This window comes from Gopherus evgoodei, chromosome 4 (genome assembly GCF_007399415.2).
Source record: "Gopherus evgoodei ecotype Sinaloan lineage chromosome 4, rGopEvg1_v1.p, whole genome shotgun sequence".
Lineage (NCBI taxonomy): Eukaryota > Metazoa > Chordata > Testudines > Testudinidae > Gopherus > Gopherus evgoodei.
Genome location: NC_044325.1, coordinates 26,657,627 through 26,676,985, shown reverse-complemented (window position 1 = coordinate 26,676,985; position 19,359 = coordinate 26,657,627). Strand labels below are relative to the sequence as shown.

General features: G+C 45.7%; 1 protein-coding gene across 3 annotated transcripts in view; it reads right to left on the bottom strand.

Moving 5' to 3' along the window:
* The window catches only part of CCDC85C (coiled-coil domain containing 85C), a 165,905-nt gene extending 154,743 nt beyond the window's left edge, over window positions 1-11,162 (bottom strand). For all 3 annotated transcript variants that reach the window (XM_030558785.1, XM_030558786.1, XM_030558787.1), the window contains exon 1: window positions 9,701-11,162. In XM_030558785.1, the coding sequence (XP_030414645.1) occupies window positions 9,701-10,409 (709 nt within the window). In that variant the 5' untranslated portion in view covers window positions 10,410-11,162. The remainder of the gene's footprint in view (window positions 1-9,700) is intronic.
* Between the last annotated feature and the right edge of the window lie 8,197 nt (window positions 11,163-19,359).

The following is a 19,359-nucleotide window of genomic DNA, read 5'->3' as shown; positions in this document are numbered from 1 at the left end:
GTGAAAAGCAGGCTACATCCACACTGCGGTGTGTAACTACACGTGTTAGTGAAAGGCTCTGGGGGTGGGGGGCAGCGAGGAAGGGCTTTGGCAGCTGCCTTACCCTGTTGCCTCTCCCCTGCCAGAGCTTTTCCTCACTGCTGGAAGCCATTCCTTCCTGCAGGGAAAGATTCCAGCAGCAGGGAGGCAGCAGGTTTACAATTTTTATTAAAGTTAATGTTTAAAATTAAATATACACAAGTTAAGAGGGAAGGTACTGTACATCTGGGGTCTGGCTTGAGTTATGAGGGATTACGGGTATCGGTTACAAGGATGACATATCACATAACCAGCATAGACCCAGATTGGGATGCAGGAGTTTTTAGAGCATCAGTGGATAAGTGGGCTCGGGTACGCCACCCATGGAATGTATTAAGAGTCCAAGTCAGTATCGGTGTAGTGAATAAGTACATGGGTGGGATGCCTCCCTTGGTTCGTCAGGGAAGGAAGTGTGTATTTCTCTGGTCTGCGGTCTCAATTACTCAATGAGGTATTGGCAGTGTCCTGTAATGTGTTCCGTATAAATGTCTCTGGACCACCTGATGGTGTCGGATACCATGAGTTGTCTCCTGAGCCAGGTGTAGCGTCGACCAACTCCACATGCTCTCAGTACTGGTTCATTGTGGTGGTCCCACGAGCCCAGGGCTCCCATGATCATGGCGTGTATCTGGACCTCATAGCCCTGGGCTCTCAGGGTGTCAGCCAGTGGGGTGTACTTTACTACACTACTAACAATAACAGTGTAGATGGGAGAGGCACTTTATGGGCATGAAGAGTGCTGTGTAGGGTACATACCCTAAGGGTTCAGGCGAGTCTCTACTCACCTAAACAATGCTTCACCTTCTATACTGCTGTTTGCACCCGTTCTGGAGTGTGCGTAGTATATGTACTCTACACACTGCCATAAAGAGTGAGCAGTGTAGACCTATCAATATAAGGAGTAGGTAATGACAGGAGAGGTGTTCATGGGACAGGACATAATCAATGATAACTAAGGTCCTAGAACACAAGACATATATCGTAGTAAGCAGTTGCACGTGAAAAAGATGTGAGTCTTCTAATGCATGTCTGACACTTAATGGTCAAGTCAAAGCAAGGAATGCAGGGTGCAACTTTATATTTGTAATACCTGGTATCAGCATAGATTCTGAGGACTCTGGTTAGAAAACTTTGGTAACTCCAACCAGCAGACAGATATCAGATAAGGATACTGACAGCAAACTTTTCGCTACAATGGTTTCCACAGAAATATTGAGCTTCAGGGATTGGAAATGCCACAAGGATAACCTAATTTTTTTTAAATAGTTGTTTGCTTTTTATTGATCTGCTTTGACTTGTCCTCTTTATCCTCTCCCTTTGTTTTTGATAGAATCATTCCTTAGTGACAGCTCAAGGCAACATCAGTCCTGCAGCTTACTGCACAGAGCAGCATGCTTACCACACAATATAACCTAATTTTCTTATAGCAGGATGCAGCAAGCCCACAGGCAGAGTGGGGCCCTAGCTCATGAGGCCACTCTCTACCTCACCAGGGACCGGTTGGTGCCTACTGCTCCAGCTCTAGTCCAAGCAATGTGAAGCATGAGAAGCCTTATTTTGACTCCTTGGTGGTGATAACTTGAGCCCCCTGGGAAACCCAGAAGTCCTTCCCCCTTTATTGTGAGCCTAGCTGGGCTCATGCAGGCTCCCCCCCTCCTCCATCCACTAATCCCCTAGTTTCCTACATAAACACTTAAGCTCTGTTTCCCTATTGTGAGACCAGATCCCAGCAGGCATAGCAGAGCAGTTTGGGGCAGGTGCAGGAGAAGAAAGGAGATCAACACACTGTCTTGAGCCTTACTGCAGGGGGTAAAGAGGGCAACTGAATAGTTTTGCAGGGTGTCACAGATTTGCTTGAGCAGGACCTGCAGTCAGGGCTGGGTTGACACTACAACATAAGATTGCTAGACTATCACCCTTCTACAGTTTGATCTTCAGTGTGCACCTGACCTGGTCCCTGCCTGGAGCCTACCATCAGGGACATGGTAGCCCATTGTAATCAAAACTGCCCAAGCAAAATTTGGCACCACTAAAGTGGCTGTTGACGGGGGAGGGGGATGTGCTGACTTCCAGCTCCTATGGCTTCGAAGGCTGCGTTCCCTAGCAGAGAACCAGCACTACTGGTTACCCTCTCCCAGGTTGAAGTCACCTCAGAGCACAGCCGCCCGAGCTGATACAGAGATGAGTACAGGCCAGTGAGTCAATGCCGATGAGTAAGGGTTTGTGAGATCCGGAACAGGCCTCAGTTATCCTAAGGAGTGACTAGAACAGCATTTAAAAGCTGCGCTGGATGATGGGACATCTGGTTTCAATGAGGATGTTGAATATCACTCCTGTTCATATACAGCTAGACTGGGTGTTACAGCATAGGGGGAGCACAATGCCTCAGGGGGGCACTCTCCCCCACATGTACCCACTGTGCACTAGCCAGTTGCTCTTCTAGGTGCCCAGCACCACTCCTTGAACCTGTGCAGAGGAAGGGACAGGTGATTTGCTCTGCATAACAAGGGCCAAGCAGTCCTTGTTATTCTGATCAGCTCTTGCAAGGGCAATATAACCTAGGGGGCCCCTCTTTTTCTGTGGTCCCTGTGCACAAAAGCCAATTGCAACATGGTCCAAATGGTGCAGATGGACAAGACAACAAAGGTGTCATATATAGCGTGCAATGCAGTACTCCGATACCTCAGTGATAAGTGCTTCATAAATGCCTATATATACAGAGCTACCCAGAGATCATTTCCGAGTGCTGTACACCACGCATCCCATTCACAAATAAAAGCGCTCATTAGAAAAATGGAATTGCTGCCGTTTTAAGCCTCTGTCAGATGAAGGAGCAATTTACAAATGTACATGAGCAAGGATGCTTCTGTTACTATGGAGAGTCACATGCTGGCATGATTGCTGATGCGGGAGACGGAGTTAACCTTCTTCTTACTTCACAAGTCAGTAGGCAATGGAAAGGCAGATTCTCTGAGACAATGCTACTTTTCCTGCCAGTAGTTATCTATTTGTGGAAATGGGTCAACCTCCTCGTGGTGGACATGTTAGTATGTGAGTGCCTAGCAGCACTGCTTACAATTTTCTGTCCATTACACAAGCAGTGGAACGGTTGCACATAACTACTTCTGGCAGCCAAGTGTTTCATGAATTGCAGCAAGTTAACCACAAGGAGAGGATGACATTCTGAGACAGGGCATGATAAATTCCATCTCCCAGACAAAAGGCATCTTTAAAAAAAACCATGCAAATGGGAACACAAAGCTATGCAACCCATACAGGTAAAAGCTACAGATGTGAGTTCTGGCGCTAAGTCACCCCAGTACTGCCAAGGTCAGCAATGTCATATGCTTTGCAATGAGATAAGTTAAGGACAGACTGCCCATGAGTGAGGATGGAGTTCAAGTATTAACTGGCTTTCCCTGAGTCACAGCTTTAATACTATTTGACACTGTTTTTTAATCTGGTAATTTCCCTTATTCTGCTGCTTGGAAAGTGTATTGGAAACGGTTGTGTCAATTTAAGCCCATTGCCTACTAGCCCTTTTCTCCTTTCCTGCTGCCCTCCAGAGAACCTGCACCCAAGGCAGGCCTGAGGCAGAAAGATGCCCTGGGAAGCTGGGACAGCAATAATAGGTCCCAGAGGAGGTGAATCTGAGGGAGGTATGGGCAGAGTCCTGAGCTCCACACCGTCACGCTGCTCACCAGCAGGAGAGCATTGGTTACACCTTCTCACTGGTAGCAGGGGTATTGGTCACTGTGCTGTGCCCAGTGCCACGTAGGGCATTAATCCAAAGGTATGAAAGACACCAGACACAGATCCTGCATTCCTCAGCCCTCATTGCCACAAATTATCCCTTCGCCTTTTACAGGCCCACTATTACCTGCTACACCGTAGCGACACCTCTACTAAATCTCAGCCTGTTTTAATGGCCATGCCCCCCACAGTCCCCATTCACTGGGCACGGCAGGACTGCATTTTGAGTTACAGTACCTGTCGCTTCATTAGATTGCTGTTTAATTTGATCCTCTGCTTTATCTGATCAAATGCCTCCAGAGGAACCAAATTATTTACATGGCAACAAGCGCAGTTTACATCCCTTGTTTTGATTGCTTTTGACAGGTGTAAGTGGATAATTCCATCATCAAGAGCCATAGAAAATTGCTTTTTAATCAATAGGGAGTTTTCCCTCCTAGGGGACATCTCATAACAGTGAAAGGTCTCTTTGGAAGAGAGGTCAAAAGTATTAATGATTGAAAGAGAAAGAGTTGAGAGATGCAAGGCAATGGGATGCAAATTTCTAAAGATGACACCAATTCTGGGGGCCCAGCTTAAACATCTATGGCCTGATTTTTAGAAGTACCCATAACTCCCAGTGCAAGTCTAAAAGGAAGGCATGAGCTCAACACCTCTGAAAAAATCAGGCGTTAGGTGTGTCTCAAGCTGGTCACCCAAAAACTGAGGCACTCAAAATTAGTGGACAATGAACATCTGGCCTGAGGAGACTCAAATCACATTAGGACAAAATTTGGCCCCTCGGAGAAAAATGAAAAGCCCTCATGTCTCGTATGCACTGGGATTTTGTCCCCATCTCATCTGTCAATTGCTAGTGTGTTTGCACCAGTACAAACCTCTAGTGTGGACAAGGAAACCCATAATTTGCATTTACCCTTGTTTCAAGCAGAATTAAACTGGACTGGTGAAAATCACAGCTGCCCTTGTCTTCACTAGTGATTTATACCATTGCAGTACTCTGGCGATTGGTCACCAATGGCTGGTGGTGGGAAAAGTCCCACACACAGACAAGGCAGAATTGTTCTACATTGGCATCAGTGTCAGCTGTGCAGAGTCCCAGATGTGCACACAAATCCTATGGAAGCCAATTGTCTTATGCTTTCAACTGTTATTGGATAACAGCAATAAGGGTCGGATCTAGAGTCTGCTAAAGTCAATAGAAATACTCTGACTTCAACAGTCTTTGGATCAGTCCCTGAAAGTCTAATTTCCCACATACCTTTCAGTTAACAAGCACACGCACAGATAAGCAGCAATATGAAATATCATTTACAGTAAGGCCAGACAGATTTCTACCTGGCTTTTTACAGAATATCCAGAGACATGGTAGATTTTATACACGCTTCTAGTAAATTTGGGGTCATCACTTATCTTTATTACCATTATTACTGCTTTGTCAGTAGTTAGTCACTGAGCTCTGGATACCTCTCTGATAAAAGGCCTACTAAGATCCCCTTGCACCACAGAACTGATACACTTCTAAGGAAAGAGAACGGGAGATAAGAAAAGGGAAAGTGGGACAATGTTCCTTCTCATGGCTACTAAAATTAGCCTGAATTTACCTGGAGAATCTATCATTTCACGTACATCGTCTCACCTTGGGCCTGATCCTCAGTCCATTGAAGTCAACAGGAGGATGGACAGTGAATGCTACATTATGCTCTTGTGCTCAGTCCCACGTCTATAGGCTTGTAGGAGAAAGGGAAGGCAAGGCTGTGGTTTAAACCCTGTTCTCTTGTACAGACCTCCTTCAAATCTAATTTATTGCATGAGAGATGAGCTGAATTACCTCCAAGTGCTTGACTCTTTCACAAAACCACCATCCAACTGAAATCATTCTGCTTAATACATAGGAAAGCATGATCCCCACACAAAACCTGAATACTCTTACTCCACGTCCTGTCTTAGGCTCCTAGAGCTAAGAAACCATGTAGGGACTGTTTTCTGTCTGAGTAGCTGGGGAATGGGCAGCCTGGGCATTTTTCAGTTTGCTTAGTGCCGCAAAAAATTAAAACCTAGCACCAGTGCTTCTCTGCAATGAGACACTGAGGAAGAAAGTGAACTCCACTCTCCTCCTTTTACGTTGCTCTATCCGCCTTTAAATTTTCCCCTTTTTTTTAATCCAAGGAAGAAAAATCAATCCAAAAATGTAAATAAATTTGAATTCCACCTTCTCATGCTTATGGTACAAGAATCACCAAGCGGAACAAATGGACAGAATCCACGATGCAAACTGTTTCTGTCTCAGCTCAACCACAGACTCAGCTTTCTGCATTCTTTATGTTCACCTGTCTCGCTCTTCCACATTGCAGCAGTCTTACCAGAATTGCAGCACACAGTCCTGAGAGTGCCTCAGCGCCAGACTTTGTGCTGCCAATCAAAGGTTGCCAGATAAGAGGCTGTATTTGCATATGTATTCACAAGCTTTTCCAAAGGCACAGGGCCTTCGCTGAATACCGATGCCATTGGAGAATGATAACTATGCAAGTCATTTTACAGCTTCACTAGCTAACTCACCAGATCAGGTTTACTGGCATCCGTACATGGATTATTACAGAGTGTAGATTATATCTGCCCACTAGCTGACACGAAACTATATAAATTCCTGGTAAAGAGTCAGTGTCAACATTTCCCAAAGAGACCATCCTAAGTGTTTCAAGTCGAGCATCCATTAAACAGAGGAACCTAAACCTGTCACCACTTCTGAAAAGTTTTCCCTAAGTCCAAACTGCTCCTTCCTACACAAAAACCCAACCCAGGCTGCCACCCTACACACATGAGATCCTACCAAACCTAACAATCCCGTCTCCTCTACATGAATTATTTCCACTCAGAGAAATGGAAAATGAGTTTCAACACAGAGTTTTCTTGGATTTATCCCATCAGGGCAAAGTTCCACATACATACCTTATGGGAGAGAGAGCCCAAGTGGTACATCCCCTAATCTCAGGCTTTCCTCACCCTGTCCGATACCAAATATCCTGAGAGAACCTCTGGAAGTAAAGGGTATCTATGCTGTGTCTCCTTGCTTCTACACCGCAAGGCACTCACCTCTTTACAGTTCATGTAGCCCCTGCACATTCCATGCAGTCCAAAGTTTCCCCAGCTACCAGCATCAAACGGAGGGGGTGAGGCAGCATATGTAGTACAGGAGGAGTGGTTGCACAGCGCAGAGTGAGAAACTAGGCAAGTTATCACACAAACTTGTGTCAATTACCCTGGCAAGTGGAGAATCTAGCACAGTGGTTTTCAACCTGTGGTCTGCAGACCTCTGGGCGTCTGCTGACTATGTCTAAGGGGTCTGCAACAGGTAGTTGTTACCATAGAACAGCCATTTTAATTTGCGATCCACTGACCCCAGGGGGTCTGAAAATTATGTCTACGATTTCCAAAGAGGGCAGCACTTCCATTCGAAATTTTGTAGGGGTTCACAAATGAAAAAAGGTTGAAAACCACTGATCTAGCAGCTCTGCCTCATGCATCCCATAGCACTGTACATTAGTGGGGAGTTGGAGGGGAAGCTTAGAGTGGGAAGGGTTGGAGAGAATGGCATGCACTTCCCCACTTCCATGCCCAGCTTGGCCCAGCAGTTGCAGACTTTCCTTTTCTTGTGTAAGCAGAGGGAGGCAACTGAATTCTATCTAATGTTTTTCTATGGCGCCCATCACCATGGCATCAGGGCCTTCCAGGAAGAATATTTTTATGCTCTGCATTAGCAAATAAGCCAATTCATGAAAACATCTGGTTTCCATGAATGGGCTACATTCAGCCCTGGTGTCACTCTGTTGAAGTTAGTGGAGTGACAACTAGGAGGACATTGACCTAGTGTATCAAAAAGACTGTGTGACCCTCCTCCCACAAAGAAAGAATTTAGAATTAAAAAATTTTTTTTTGCACAATGCACATCAGCAAAGCATCTGAAATGCAAACAGCAACGCTTTATGAAATAAGATCTACAATTCTGCTTTGAAGACATTTTAAAATTCTGCTTCAACTTCATGAGATGGTAGAGTAGCAGGAGAAGCAAATTACTTTTAAGATGCTGAGTATGTCCTGCAACGTCTGAGGACAGCACCAGCCTCTAAACCAGCATTCCCTGCCCTGAGTTCAATGGATGTAATGTGTTCAACTATTTCAAGGGAAAGGCAGCTATTGCAAGGGAACTCGGACCACGGCAAGTTAGTGAAGGATAACACTCTTCAGAATTGGGCTGATAAGTGCTGAGTGACCTCAAGTCTCACTCATGTTCTTTGGGGCCCTGAGGCTTACCCATAGAACATCAGGACCTGCCTATGTCCTCTGCTCTCTCCACCACTCGTAAAACCCCTTCAGTTTTAAGGGACAGTTACTTGGCAACGCTGCCAAGTCACCCTATCTGCCCCCTCCTGTGGTTCTCCCATTGGAGGGGATGATCTACATCAAACCCTTTGTAAGTGTAACATTCTCACATTTGGAACATGACAAGTTGACAACATCAGTCAGAATCAACTCCCTCGCTCCTCTCTTCTGACATTCCACTCAGCCCTTGCTGCTGCAAGCTGGTAGTGCTGAGGCTGCAGTTTCTAAGCTTGGAGAAGGAGGATGCTGTAGTTTATACCCCATTTACCACAGAATATTCCAGTTTGGATTTGGATAGTCTGGTGGAAAGTGGCATGAAGAAGCTGAAACGCTAGCTGTTGTGTATGAGCCCAGTTTGCTTCCTATTGGCTTTTCTCATCTGAACTGCACCCTTTAGAAGTTCTTCCTGTCAAATTTGAAATCCTCTTGCATCCCAGACTTCTTTCCCCACAAATCTGGATTTTAAGGACATTCTGGGGATATGCTGGTAATTAATATTATCAATATTATTATTATTACTATTTTACAGCCAGTTCGATATAGACTCTACTGGGAATTTGCCTGCCTGAGAAGAGCAGGATGACGCCTGTCATCATTCCATATTGGGATTTTTTCTAATTGTGACCACACAGTTGTATCAAATATAAGTAGAGTTTCCGTTATAGACTGATCTCTGCCCCTCTGATTATTTCACAAGAGGTAAGGAGGGAAGCAAAAGAGTTAAGCTAATTCCTATACACTGAACACAGTCTTTAACTACTAGGCATTGCTCAGTTTCAGACAGTCTGCCAGTGAAAGCCCCATGGAGTTAACAAGTGATGCTTTTATCCATTAGCTGGCAGATGAGGACTGTAATAATTCCAACATCCCAACTATGCTTTTATCAAGCTCATCAAACTATCAGGCAAGCAGAGAAGATAAAACAAAACACTAACAGGAAAAATCAATGTTTATTTAATTCAGAAAACACATAGTCAATTTGCCTGCCAGGACTTAAAACAAAAAATAAAAGACCATCCCACAGCCCACTCCATTAATAATGCATCTGATGAGCATTTAACAATAGTGTAATTACATCAGAACAGATCCACTATGAACGAGTTATCAGATTAAGAGGTTTAATAAAACCACAGAGAAATGCACAGGGTGCATTTCACATTTCCCAGAAGATCACCTGCTGTATTTATTATTATACAATTACTACTCCTTATAATAAATGATAACATGCATTCCCATGGACTGTTCCGGATGGATGCGCTGTCCAAAGGTCAATGCACTAACCCTCACAATGCCTCCTTAAGACAGGCATCTCCATTACACAGGTGGCAAAGTGGAGGCAGAGTGGTTACAGTGACTTGCCCAAGTTCAGACAGGAAATCTGTGGCAGAGCTAAGCACAGAACCCATGTCACCTCACTCCAGTTATGTAAACACTAGACAGCACTTCCTCAAACAGAACTAGAGAGAGGGAGGAAGTGGGGGAACAGACTTACCATTGAGACCATTGGGGATACTCCTGTGGTGAAGGGGTGCAGACAAGTCATCCATAGATCTCCTTATTCCTCCAGCCTTATTCTCGACAGGTTTGTGATGCTGGAGGTGATGGTGATGATGATCTGGGCTCCCTGCGCTCCCAGTGCTGGAGGTGCTACTCCCATCCCCCACATCCCTGGTGCCAGAGCTCCCATTCAAATTGGTCAAACTGGCCTGGCTGTCTATAGAGCTCCTAGAGCCAGCTCCATTTCTCTCTTCATCTAGCATGAGGACTATCTCCTTCAGCTCCATGTTCTCCCTCATGAGAGACTCCTGCTTTGCCTCTAGCTCCTTCAGCTTCTGTTGATACATCCCAACTTCTTTCCACATCACACTGGCAGTGTGCCTCCCAAACCTCTGCCATTCCCGGGACAGTTTTTTGCCTTTCTGCCGGTCATCATCCAAGAAGCAGCAGAGCTCTCTCAGTTCCTGATTATCATCCTGTAATTTCTGATTCACCTCCTTCAGCCCCCTGATCTCATGCAGATGAACCTGCAGCCTCCTGTTTACATCCTTCATTAAGTTGCCATGTTCCACCATTAAGTTCATTTTTTCATTTTCTACTTTCCTCAATCTTTTCACCAGCTCTTCCTTGCTCCATCTCATCATCTCCTCTTCTGAAATTTTGTTCAGGTCTTCCTTAGACCCTTCCAGAGAATTTTTTGCCATATTTGAGTCTAGATATTGTTTCTTTTTAATTAATAATAAACAGTGTTTTCTGGAACTAAAATTTACTGTAACATGTTGGGCAGGGAGAAAATTATAGCTCTTCAGAGAGGATGTGGTCAGGAAAAAACAGCAAATTCACCTTGAAAGATTTGTCCCCCATATCAAAAACCAAAAAAAGGGGCGATCCGATTCAAAGCTTTAGAATTCTTTTAATTGTCTCCAAAGTGAATCAATCGACTTACCCTAGGAGAACACAACACTAAGTGGAGGCTAATCAGCAACGGTCAGTCTTCTTGGATTTGTTCATTTCACTTGTTCCTCTACAAAAACCCCAAACCCACCGATTTCCACTAAACAGTACAAATAAAATAATAAGGGCACCATTAAATCCTCCAGTGCAGACCCAGCTTTCCCGATCCGATCCCTGTCCACATCACAGCTGCTGAGCTAGGTAGCTGGTTTTTTAAATAACATGTGAAATAGAAACCTGTCCCTCCGGTTGTTTGTTTTGCGTTAATTCCGAGGCTGCTCTCCGGATGATGTCAATGCCTTTGTAAATTGCACGTAAAAAAATTCATGACAAGAGGTGGTAAGCGAAGGAGCATTCCTCTAATGGCACAATCATCAGAAAGCAGGAGCTCAGCTACAGGGCTTGAACTAGTCCCACCTACTTCTGGGGAGGAGAGCGGAGGTGGGGCCCCCCTCCAGTACTGCAAGAGAGAAAGCACAGCACAGATCTACTAAACAAGAGGCTTCCCCCACCTCTTACCCGGCTGCTGCCGAACACAGGCAGTTTTTTGCTCCAGGAGAGGAGGATTGCAGAGGCAGGGACCTCCCCCCGCAGCCTGATTGGGTGGCAGAGGCTGGGGGCAGGGACCTTGCCATGCTTCAGACTTTTCAGGTTGCATTCATATGCGCCTCGGGTCAAGTTACTGGGGAGAAGTGGTGGCTCCCCCTAGCCAATGCGAGGGCTGCAAAGCGCTTTCAAAAAGCAGGTACAAAGGGAAAGGTAGGGCAGCCTCGGCTCTTAAAGGGGCCGCGCTCTCCCCAGCAGCGCCACACACAAACACACACACACACTAGGAGCGCCTGTGCCCCGGGATCTGCCTTTGCCAGCGTCTCTCGGGCTAACCCAGCAGCCATATGTCACCGCCAGGCTGTATCTGAAGGGAACACAGGGGACGCAGAGCCTCTGCTGCCTTATTGTATGTCTGTAAATGGCCCCCTTTCTTGCTCTCTCCGCAGTAGTTGCTGGTGAATTTGGTTTATTTGTGGGTTAGGTTTGCTGCCTGGGTTCCATTATGAGTTATTCATTCTTATTTATTTATTATTGGTTTGTGTTATCCCCGTTTATTACTAGGATCCATATGGGACAAGGGATGTGGTGTAAGAACCCTCCCCCACCCTTGATGCAGGAAAGCAGGTGGAGTATGTGGGGAGGGAGGTCAGGTGCCCTTTATTCCAGCAGCAGAGATTTCCCAATTCTGGGGATATTCCTTTTGTTGTGATGGTGCCTTGGTAACCACAGTGAATGGGAAACATGGTGCTGACCCCGGGATTGCTGGCACAAGCAGGCAGTGTCACAACAGCTGCAAAAACAACCCATGGCTTGTTATTTGGAAGGTTTCCACTGGTCAGTCCAAAGCATGTGTCTTGGTCACCTACCAAAGTGGCACCACCAAAGCTGAGGGACTGCGGTAGATCACTTGGGTGGCTTTCTATCATTTTGTAGGGCTCCGCGACATCACAGGGATGGGTGCATTGTATCTAGAGAGCTAAATAACCAGAAAGGGGGAAGCAGCCCCTTCTCTAACTCCTGCCCACATACAGCTGAGGCTACTCTACCCTGTGTAAGCCTCCTCTCATAGCCTCCATTCTGCTAGCCCTTAGCCTGTGCAGCCCACCCCACTGTTACACAACATGCAGCCCTCTCCTCAGCCCCATTACATTCGATAGTGAGGTTACTTCTCCAGCCATTCTCCTCCTAGAAAGCCTTCATCCTTCTCTGACCCAGTCTGTGTCAGCATTTGGCCACACCACAATACAGCTTTGGAACCAAGTCAATTTTCTTCAGTGTATGTCCTAGTGCCTCCAGTCCTCTGATTCCCACTCCTGTAGCTGCTCCTCTAACTGCAGCTGGGCAGCAGCCTCCTGTGACCTAAGCCTCAGCTACAGTAGTTCACTGGTAAGCATGTAAAACATTGCTCTCAGTGCCTTCTCAACAAGATAGGAGGCTGTTAGAGTCCCCAGTTGGTGTGGCTTGGCTTGTAAACTCAAGCTATCATGGTTTATGTTTTTAGTTCTGGAGGCCCCTGGTTCAATCCTTCGTGTGTCAGCCAAGATGGTGGCCATCACACCACCAGTATGGCTGCCTAAAGGGGGAGGCAGCCCTGCCCCCAGGGAGGTGGGTTTTCTTACCATACAAGCTAAGGTGCTTATACCTCTCACCACTATGAGGGGAAGGGAGACCAGGACTTGTGGCACACAGGGCCTTTGGCTAACCTGAGGCGTTTCTTTGACCAGCCTTTACTGAATGATTATTTAGTGCTGGCCAGAGGGATCTGGCAATACTGGTAGGCATACTCAGCTGCTGTCTAGAGCAGTGGCCCAGATAGCAGAGTGTGTGGGGTCTGGATTGGACTGCTTCTCAAGTGGGCAAGGTGGAAAGAAGTGAAAAGCACGGGAGTGGGCTAGGTCAGCCTCAGATTTTTGCATCTTCTCAGCCCACTACCCAATAGGCTACAGTAGGGGTGTTGGCTGTGCATGAGAAGAGACATCCCTTCCCCTTTCATAGCCATACCTCTTTACAGGGACCCTCTTTCCATCCACAGCCTGTGCTCAGCTACATTCTGAGCAAATTCACATATAACCCCCAACAATGGAGGATGTTCATGAGTTTCTGCAGCAGCAGCTGAATTGCATGATTCCTAATTGTCCATAGTTTTAAAGGGAAAAATACAGAAAGGGCATTTTCTCCTACAGAGACCACTATCCTGACATACTGCTGGTTAGGAAGAATGAGCTAGAAGCCAAGAAGAAGCTGGTCATAGCCGGTAACAGCAGTACTGCTTAGCTGCAATATATTGAGTGCTTTCGGAGGAGCCAGGATAGCCTTGGAAGGCAAGTGAGCAACCAGCTTTGGCTTGAAGTCATTCCTATAGCTAGGCCTGACAATTTTCAGCATCCTGCTAATGCCCTTCCCATTGTCCCTGAACCCAAGCATGAGAATGAGGAAAAACAGGTAAGCTGGGCACATGAACAGAATGCAGTGGTCAGCACAGGGCCCAGGCTTGCTGTAAGGGGAGGGTTAGCTCCATGTTGCTGGAGAAAGGGTGGACAGTAGGCAAGATGCAAACTCCAGCAATACAGGGTCTGGGTAGGGAACTGCAGAGGTGTCATTAGACTAAGTTGATTGAAGAGCTGTTGAATATGTCTGGGAAGGATGTAATATTTGCATAGTGCCAAGTAAGTGCTAGGCAGTTTTGTGATGGTTGTAGGATATCTCATATAGGCTATGTGATAATAAATAAGTATGCTTTGCATTTATGTGTCACTTCTCATCCATAGATTTTAAAGGAGGGTAAGTATTGTATTACAAGACCTATTTTATAGATGGAGAAACTGAGGCATAGAGAGCAAGGCATTAAGTCAGTAGCCGTGGCCAGGAAGAGAACATAGGTCACCTGACGTTTAGTTCTGTGCCCTATCTTCTGGACTACACCACTTCTCTACACCCATAATTTTAAATCTGCTTTTGCCACGGACTGTTGTAAAAGGAAAAATGCACCAACAATTAGTTGTGGTAGTGCTGCCAGCCATTTCCTTTGTGACCTTAAGCTGTCTTAGCTCATGGCTACACTTACAGTTCTGCAGTGCTGGTAGTTACAGCTGTGTTCGTACAGCTGTGTAGGGCCAGCGCTGCAGTGTGGCCACACTGACAGCTACCAGCGCTGCAGTGTGGCCGCATTTGCAGCACTGTTGGGAGTGGTGCATTGTGGGCAGCTATCCCAGCATTCAAGTGGCTGCAACGTGCTTTTCAAAAGAGGGGGGTGGGGTGGAATGTGACAGGGAGCGTGGGAGAGACAGACAGAATGGATTTTTGGAGCTGACACTGTTCTCAGCTCCCTGCCTTGCAAGTTCTAAGGACTGGAAGACACACAGTGCCTAACTTCAATCATTTTAAAAGTTCTGACCCCTTCCCCCACCCCTCTCTCATTCACTAAATGCAAATTATGCACTCCTAAATAGCCATCAGACCAGATAAGCATCTGCTCAACATGGACTTCCCCCTCCCCCTCTGCCGTGTGAGCGTGCTGTTTCTCTCAAGCAAACAGTTGTGAACATTCCAAAGTAATTCCCCTGCCTGCCTCCGCTCGCTCAGCAAACAGGAGCTGTGTTTGTTTTTTAAATAAGCAGTTTGGCTGAACTCCGAGCTCCCCCTTTCTTCCGGTTTGTTGTGGACAGGAATTCTGGGATACCTCCTTATACCGCGGAGGTCAATAACAGCGCTGGTGGGGTCCACACTTGCTGACCAGCGCTGGATCACCAGTGCTGGAATCGCTACACCCGAGGCTCGACCGGGTGTACAGCCAGCGCTGCAATCAGGGAGTTGCAGCGCTGGCCGTGCTTTGCAAGTGTGGCCACATCCTAAGTTGCAGCGCTGTAACCCCCTCACCAGCGCTGCAACTCTCTAGTGTGGTCATGGCCTTAGAATGTCCTTACTGGGAAATCATCACCTTCCTTATCCAAAGAGAACCTCAGTCAATGAGTCATTTGACCTCCAGGTTAACTTTGTGCACTCTCAGTCTTTTGGCCACATTGGAAAGCTGGTATGGGCCTGTAGCCTTGATGCCCTTCTGGCAAAAAGCAGCTTCACATCTGATGCATCTGAGCATGGTCACAGAGCAATGGCCAAAGGAATTCCAGTTGCTGCCCTTTGGTGTTAGATTGTTAAATTTAACTCAATAAATTTGCAGCCTCTTGGACATTTTTCTGGGTAAGTTAGTCTGGGGTCATTGGTTCCTGCCTCTGGCAATGTCCTCTGTAAGTAAAGACAATTCCCTACTCCTCACTGGAGCAGAAGAGAGGGATTTCCCTGCCTCTGGTGGAACACATTCCTCTCCATGGATGCTGCTAAAGCATCCCTTAGCCAGGCTAACTTTTATCCCTGGCTCCTAAAGAATGTAGAATAACAGCAATCTGAGATGGAGGACACCTGCTACATCTCCAAGTATGGGATATGCAGGTGGTCCCCAGTGTTAGATATTTAACCTGATCAATCTACTTCTGAAGAACAAAATTTCTGGCTTGTATGTTGTAACCTGATTGCACCAAGTGGCAGGATACCCTGGGCTCCAATACAAGGATTTTATCCCCTAGTGGCAAATGACTAAATCCAAGCACTGCCCTACATTTGCCTGGAGCAAGCTCATACTGGTTTCATGTTAGGGTGTCCTGCTGTACAATTCTTGTTCATAAGCAGGCACTCATGTTGTCAAAACAGCAATTGTGTAAGATCAACATAAGAATGTAAGAACGGCTATACTGGATCAGACCAAAGGTCCATCCAGCCCAGTATCCTGTCTTCCAACAGTGGCCAATGCCAAGTGCTCCAGAGAGAATGAACAGAACAGGTAATCATCAAGTGATTCATCCCCTGTTGCCCATTCCCAGTTTCTGGCAAACAGAGGCTAGGGACACCATCCCTGCCCATCCTGGCTAATAGCCATTGATGGACCTATCCTCCATGAATTTATCTAGTTCTTTTTAGAACCTTGTTATAGTCAAGAAGATAAAATTTCAAAAATAAGAGATTCTAGTCCATATCTTATGATTACACTAAGTACAAAATAACCCCTGCCTTGATGAAGAGTGGGATTGTAGAATGCCTGAAGGTTTGGAACTAGATTCTGGCTGGATCCCACATGGCCATGCAGGAGAATCAGATTACATCCCCTGCACAGCTGTGCAGGATGAACCCACATCTTGGGAAGAGCAGCAGTTGTGCGTCTGATATAGCTCCCCCATCAGAAAGGGGAGCCAGGGAAGTTGGTAGAGCCAGGGCTTTGCCCCCATGTGCCTGTCAGCACAATTGGCTGCATGTGGTGAGGGAGTATGTATGCTGCATCTAGTAATTAACGGATATTGCATAGTTATAAAGAGGAGCTCCAGGAGAAATGTGTCCCATAGGGGATCACTGAGGCACAATGCTTACAGGATCTTCCTGAAGCAGTTCAGCTATATGCTGCTTCTGACTCCAGGTTGAATCTAAAGGCTCAGGCTAGCCCTTTATTTTTAGTTAGCCCCCTGTAAGGTCTCCCTTACCACTCTTTGCATCTCATTTTCTTGCATGAATAATAACAACACTGGTCTAACTCCTGTGGCTTTTCATTGGCAGATCTCAACATGCGAGTAAAACCATTGCCCTTTCGGATAAGCCAAGGTGTAGAGTGGCAAAGTGACTTGGCCAGCAACTCAATGCAGGGCAGAGAATTGAAACCAAGTCCCCCGTTCCCCAGTCCACTGGCCCACATTGCTATGCAAATACAATTATTTGTTTTGTAACATCTCTGGGTTGCTTCATGTCTCAGGCATCGGAACATTTTCTGGGGCAAGCCCTTTATTTACATGGCTTTAATCACATCCTCTCTTATAGGAAGTAAAAAGTGCTTCTCCCAGGCCCTCCCAGCTCTGTTATTTCAGGCGTGCTCCATCCTCACTTGTAAAATTACCTTCAACTTTCTGGGAGGGAAAAGAGGAAGGAGGGGTGAAGGCAGAGGGAGTTGTTTGGAGGTGTCGTTCCACAACATCACTAGGAGGAGAAGGCCGTGATTATTGCGCGATGCAATCTGGACGTGGCTGGACTGGGCAGCATATTACCAGGGCTGCCCTTGATTTGCAGCACAGAAGTTAACTTTGTGGCGTCAGAGTTGACCTTGTTCCCCAAGAAGCTGTTTTTTCTGGATTTTTTTTTTCTCCCCTGGAGGAAACTCTGGATGAATCTGCTCTAGAGCTGGCGTTGCAAAGTATTAGCCTAGTGGATAAAAGAGCTCCAAGGATGAAAGTATTAATATACACTAAGAAGACAAATCATTGTGATGATTAATACTTAGTATATAAGGATACAGACATACACTAGCAGCAAATAGACATAAATGACTTGTATTTGGTGGGGAGGACTCTCACCCAGACGTCTTTCTTGAAACATGGGTATCGTAATGCTTTTTAAATAGACAAAAGCATTGTCAGCTTGGGAAGGTGCTGAGGGAATGTGTTGTCTGCTTAGGGTAGAGGGCTCAGAGTCAGGACTCCTGCCTCTGTTCCCAATTTTGTCACTGATTCTGAATCATGTTGTGAAGCGTGTCTGGAACATCTGTCAGATTTTTGGAGAGAAGTGACTACATCAATGCAAGATATTATTATCAACAATACATATTAAGGTATTCAAATAGGTTTATTGCTTTTATCTCAACAAACAGCACACATCCTGGGATATTTTTGAAGGGCTTGTGCTTTTTACATCCAGCTAACAAACCCAGTTCCTCTATGTGGTTCAGCTGGAATTATGGCTCTGTTAGGCCAATTTCAGATGAAAAACTCAGAGGAATTCATAAAGAACACACCAAACATTTCGTTTGTTATATTTAGCCGTGGGACCTTCAGCAAGCTGTGAACGAAAAGTCCTTTTAATATGCATGTCATCACAAGCTTTTTATGCCCAAGTAATACTGCATCAAAGCCTATCACTTGCACTGAATTTACAATAACATTTTTTTAACTTTATTTGAGGATTAATTTATTAAGCCATTGTGTAACACAACAAGAATCTCTGGAAAAAGTTACTGAGCCAAATTCATCCCAGGTGTCATCCCATTGAATTGAGTGGGGTGACGCCGGGGGGTGAATTTGGTGCCTGGTGTTGGAAACTATACATCGCATCAGTTAAGTCTTACTGAAGCATTCCCTCTACAGGGCTGAGTCAGTATTACAAAAAACACTTCTAACGCTCTGATCTAGGGTAGTGCTTCTCCCTCTGAGAGTCTATGGCTCTCAGGAAACCCGTATCTCAGAGTCAGGTTTTACCTCAGGAAAAGGAGGCAGAGATCCCAGGGGGGCTCTAAAAATGGCTTTGCACATTTACCATGCAGCACAGGAAGCACTAAGCACATGCACTGGAGCTGCCAGCATCTCTTCTTATTCCTCCAAACAGCCTGGAGTGGGGAATGAGAGGAGAAATTAGATGAAACTCACCTCTGGCACATTGATGTCAGTGGATTTGTCCCTGCTTACATCCAAGATGAATTTGACCCATTGTATTGGATGAACTTGCAGTGACTCTTTTCCCAAATAACCATGGTACAGTGCACTCTGATGTGTCTGACTATCCTGTGTGCTGATTAAATCTTAGGGTGCAGTATCATGACACAAGCATTGCAACAGGGTGCCCTGATATCACTCCATTGCTTTGTGACTCCTTGTGAATAAATTTGCTGACAAAGTGACTCTCCTGCTCTGCCAGGTTGAAGATTGCTTATCTAGACTACCTAATGCTACAAACCCAGATCAGAATGAACCCTTTGCTATCGAATGGAAGGGGCCAGAACCTCAACTCAGTGGTGCTACCCCAATTCACACCAGCTAACGATGTGACCCTTAGAGTCTAAACTCCATTAATCACTTACCCAAGTTATAAATCTTCATCCCTATTAGTCTTTTCTCACAAATCAGCGCCAAGGACTAATCTTTGATTAATGTTTTTAAATGCTCAATCCAGGTTACGACAGTGAAAGTTTCAGCTACATGATAATACAAACTATTGCTACATTCCTAATCTGTGCAAATGAGATTTGTCCATTGCTCCAACTCGAATTAAATAGTAATTTGAGCGTGAGCATTTTAGACCTCGCTATCGTGTTTAATTCTTTCTTCTTTTATTTGTTTCCCACTATAT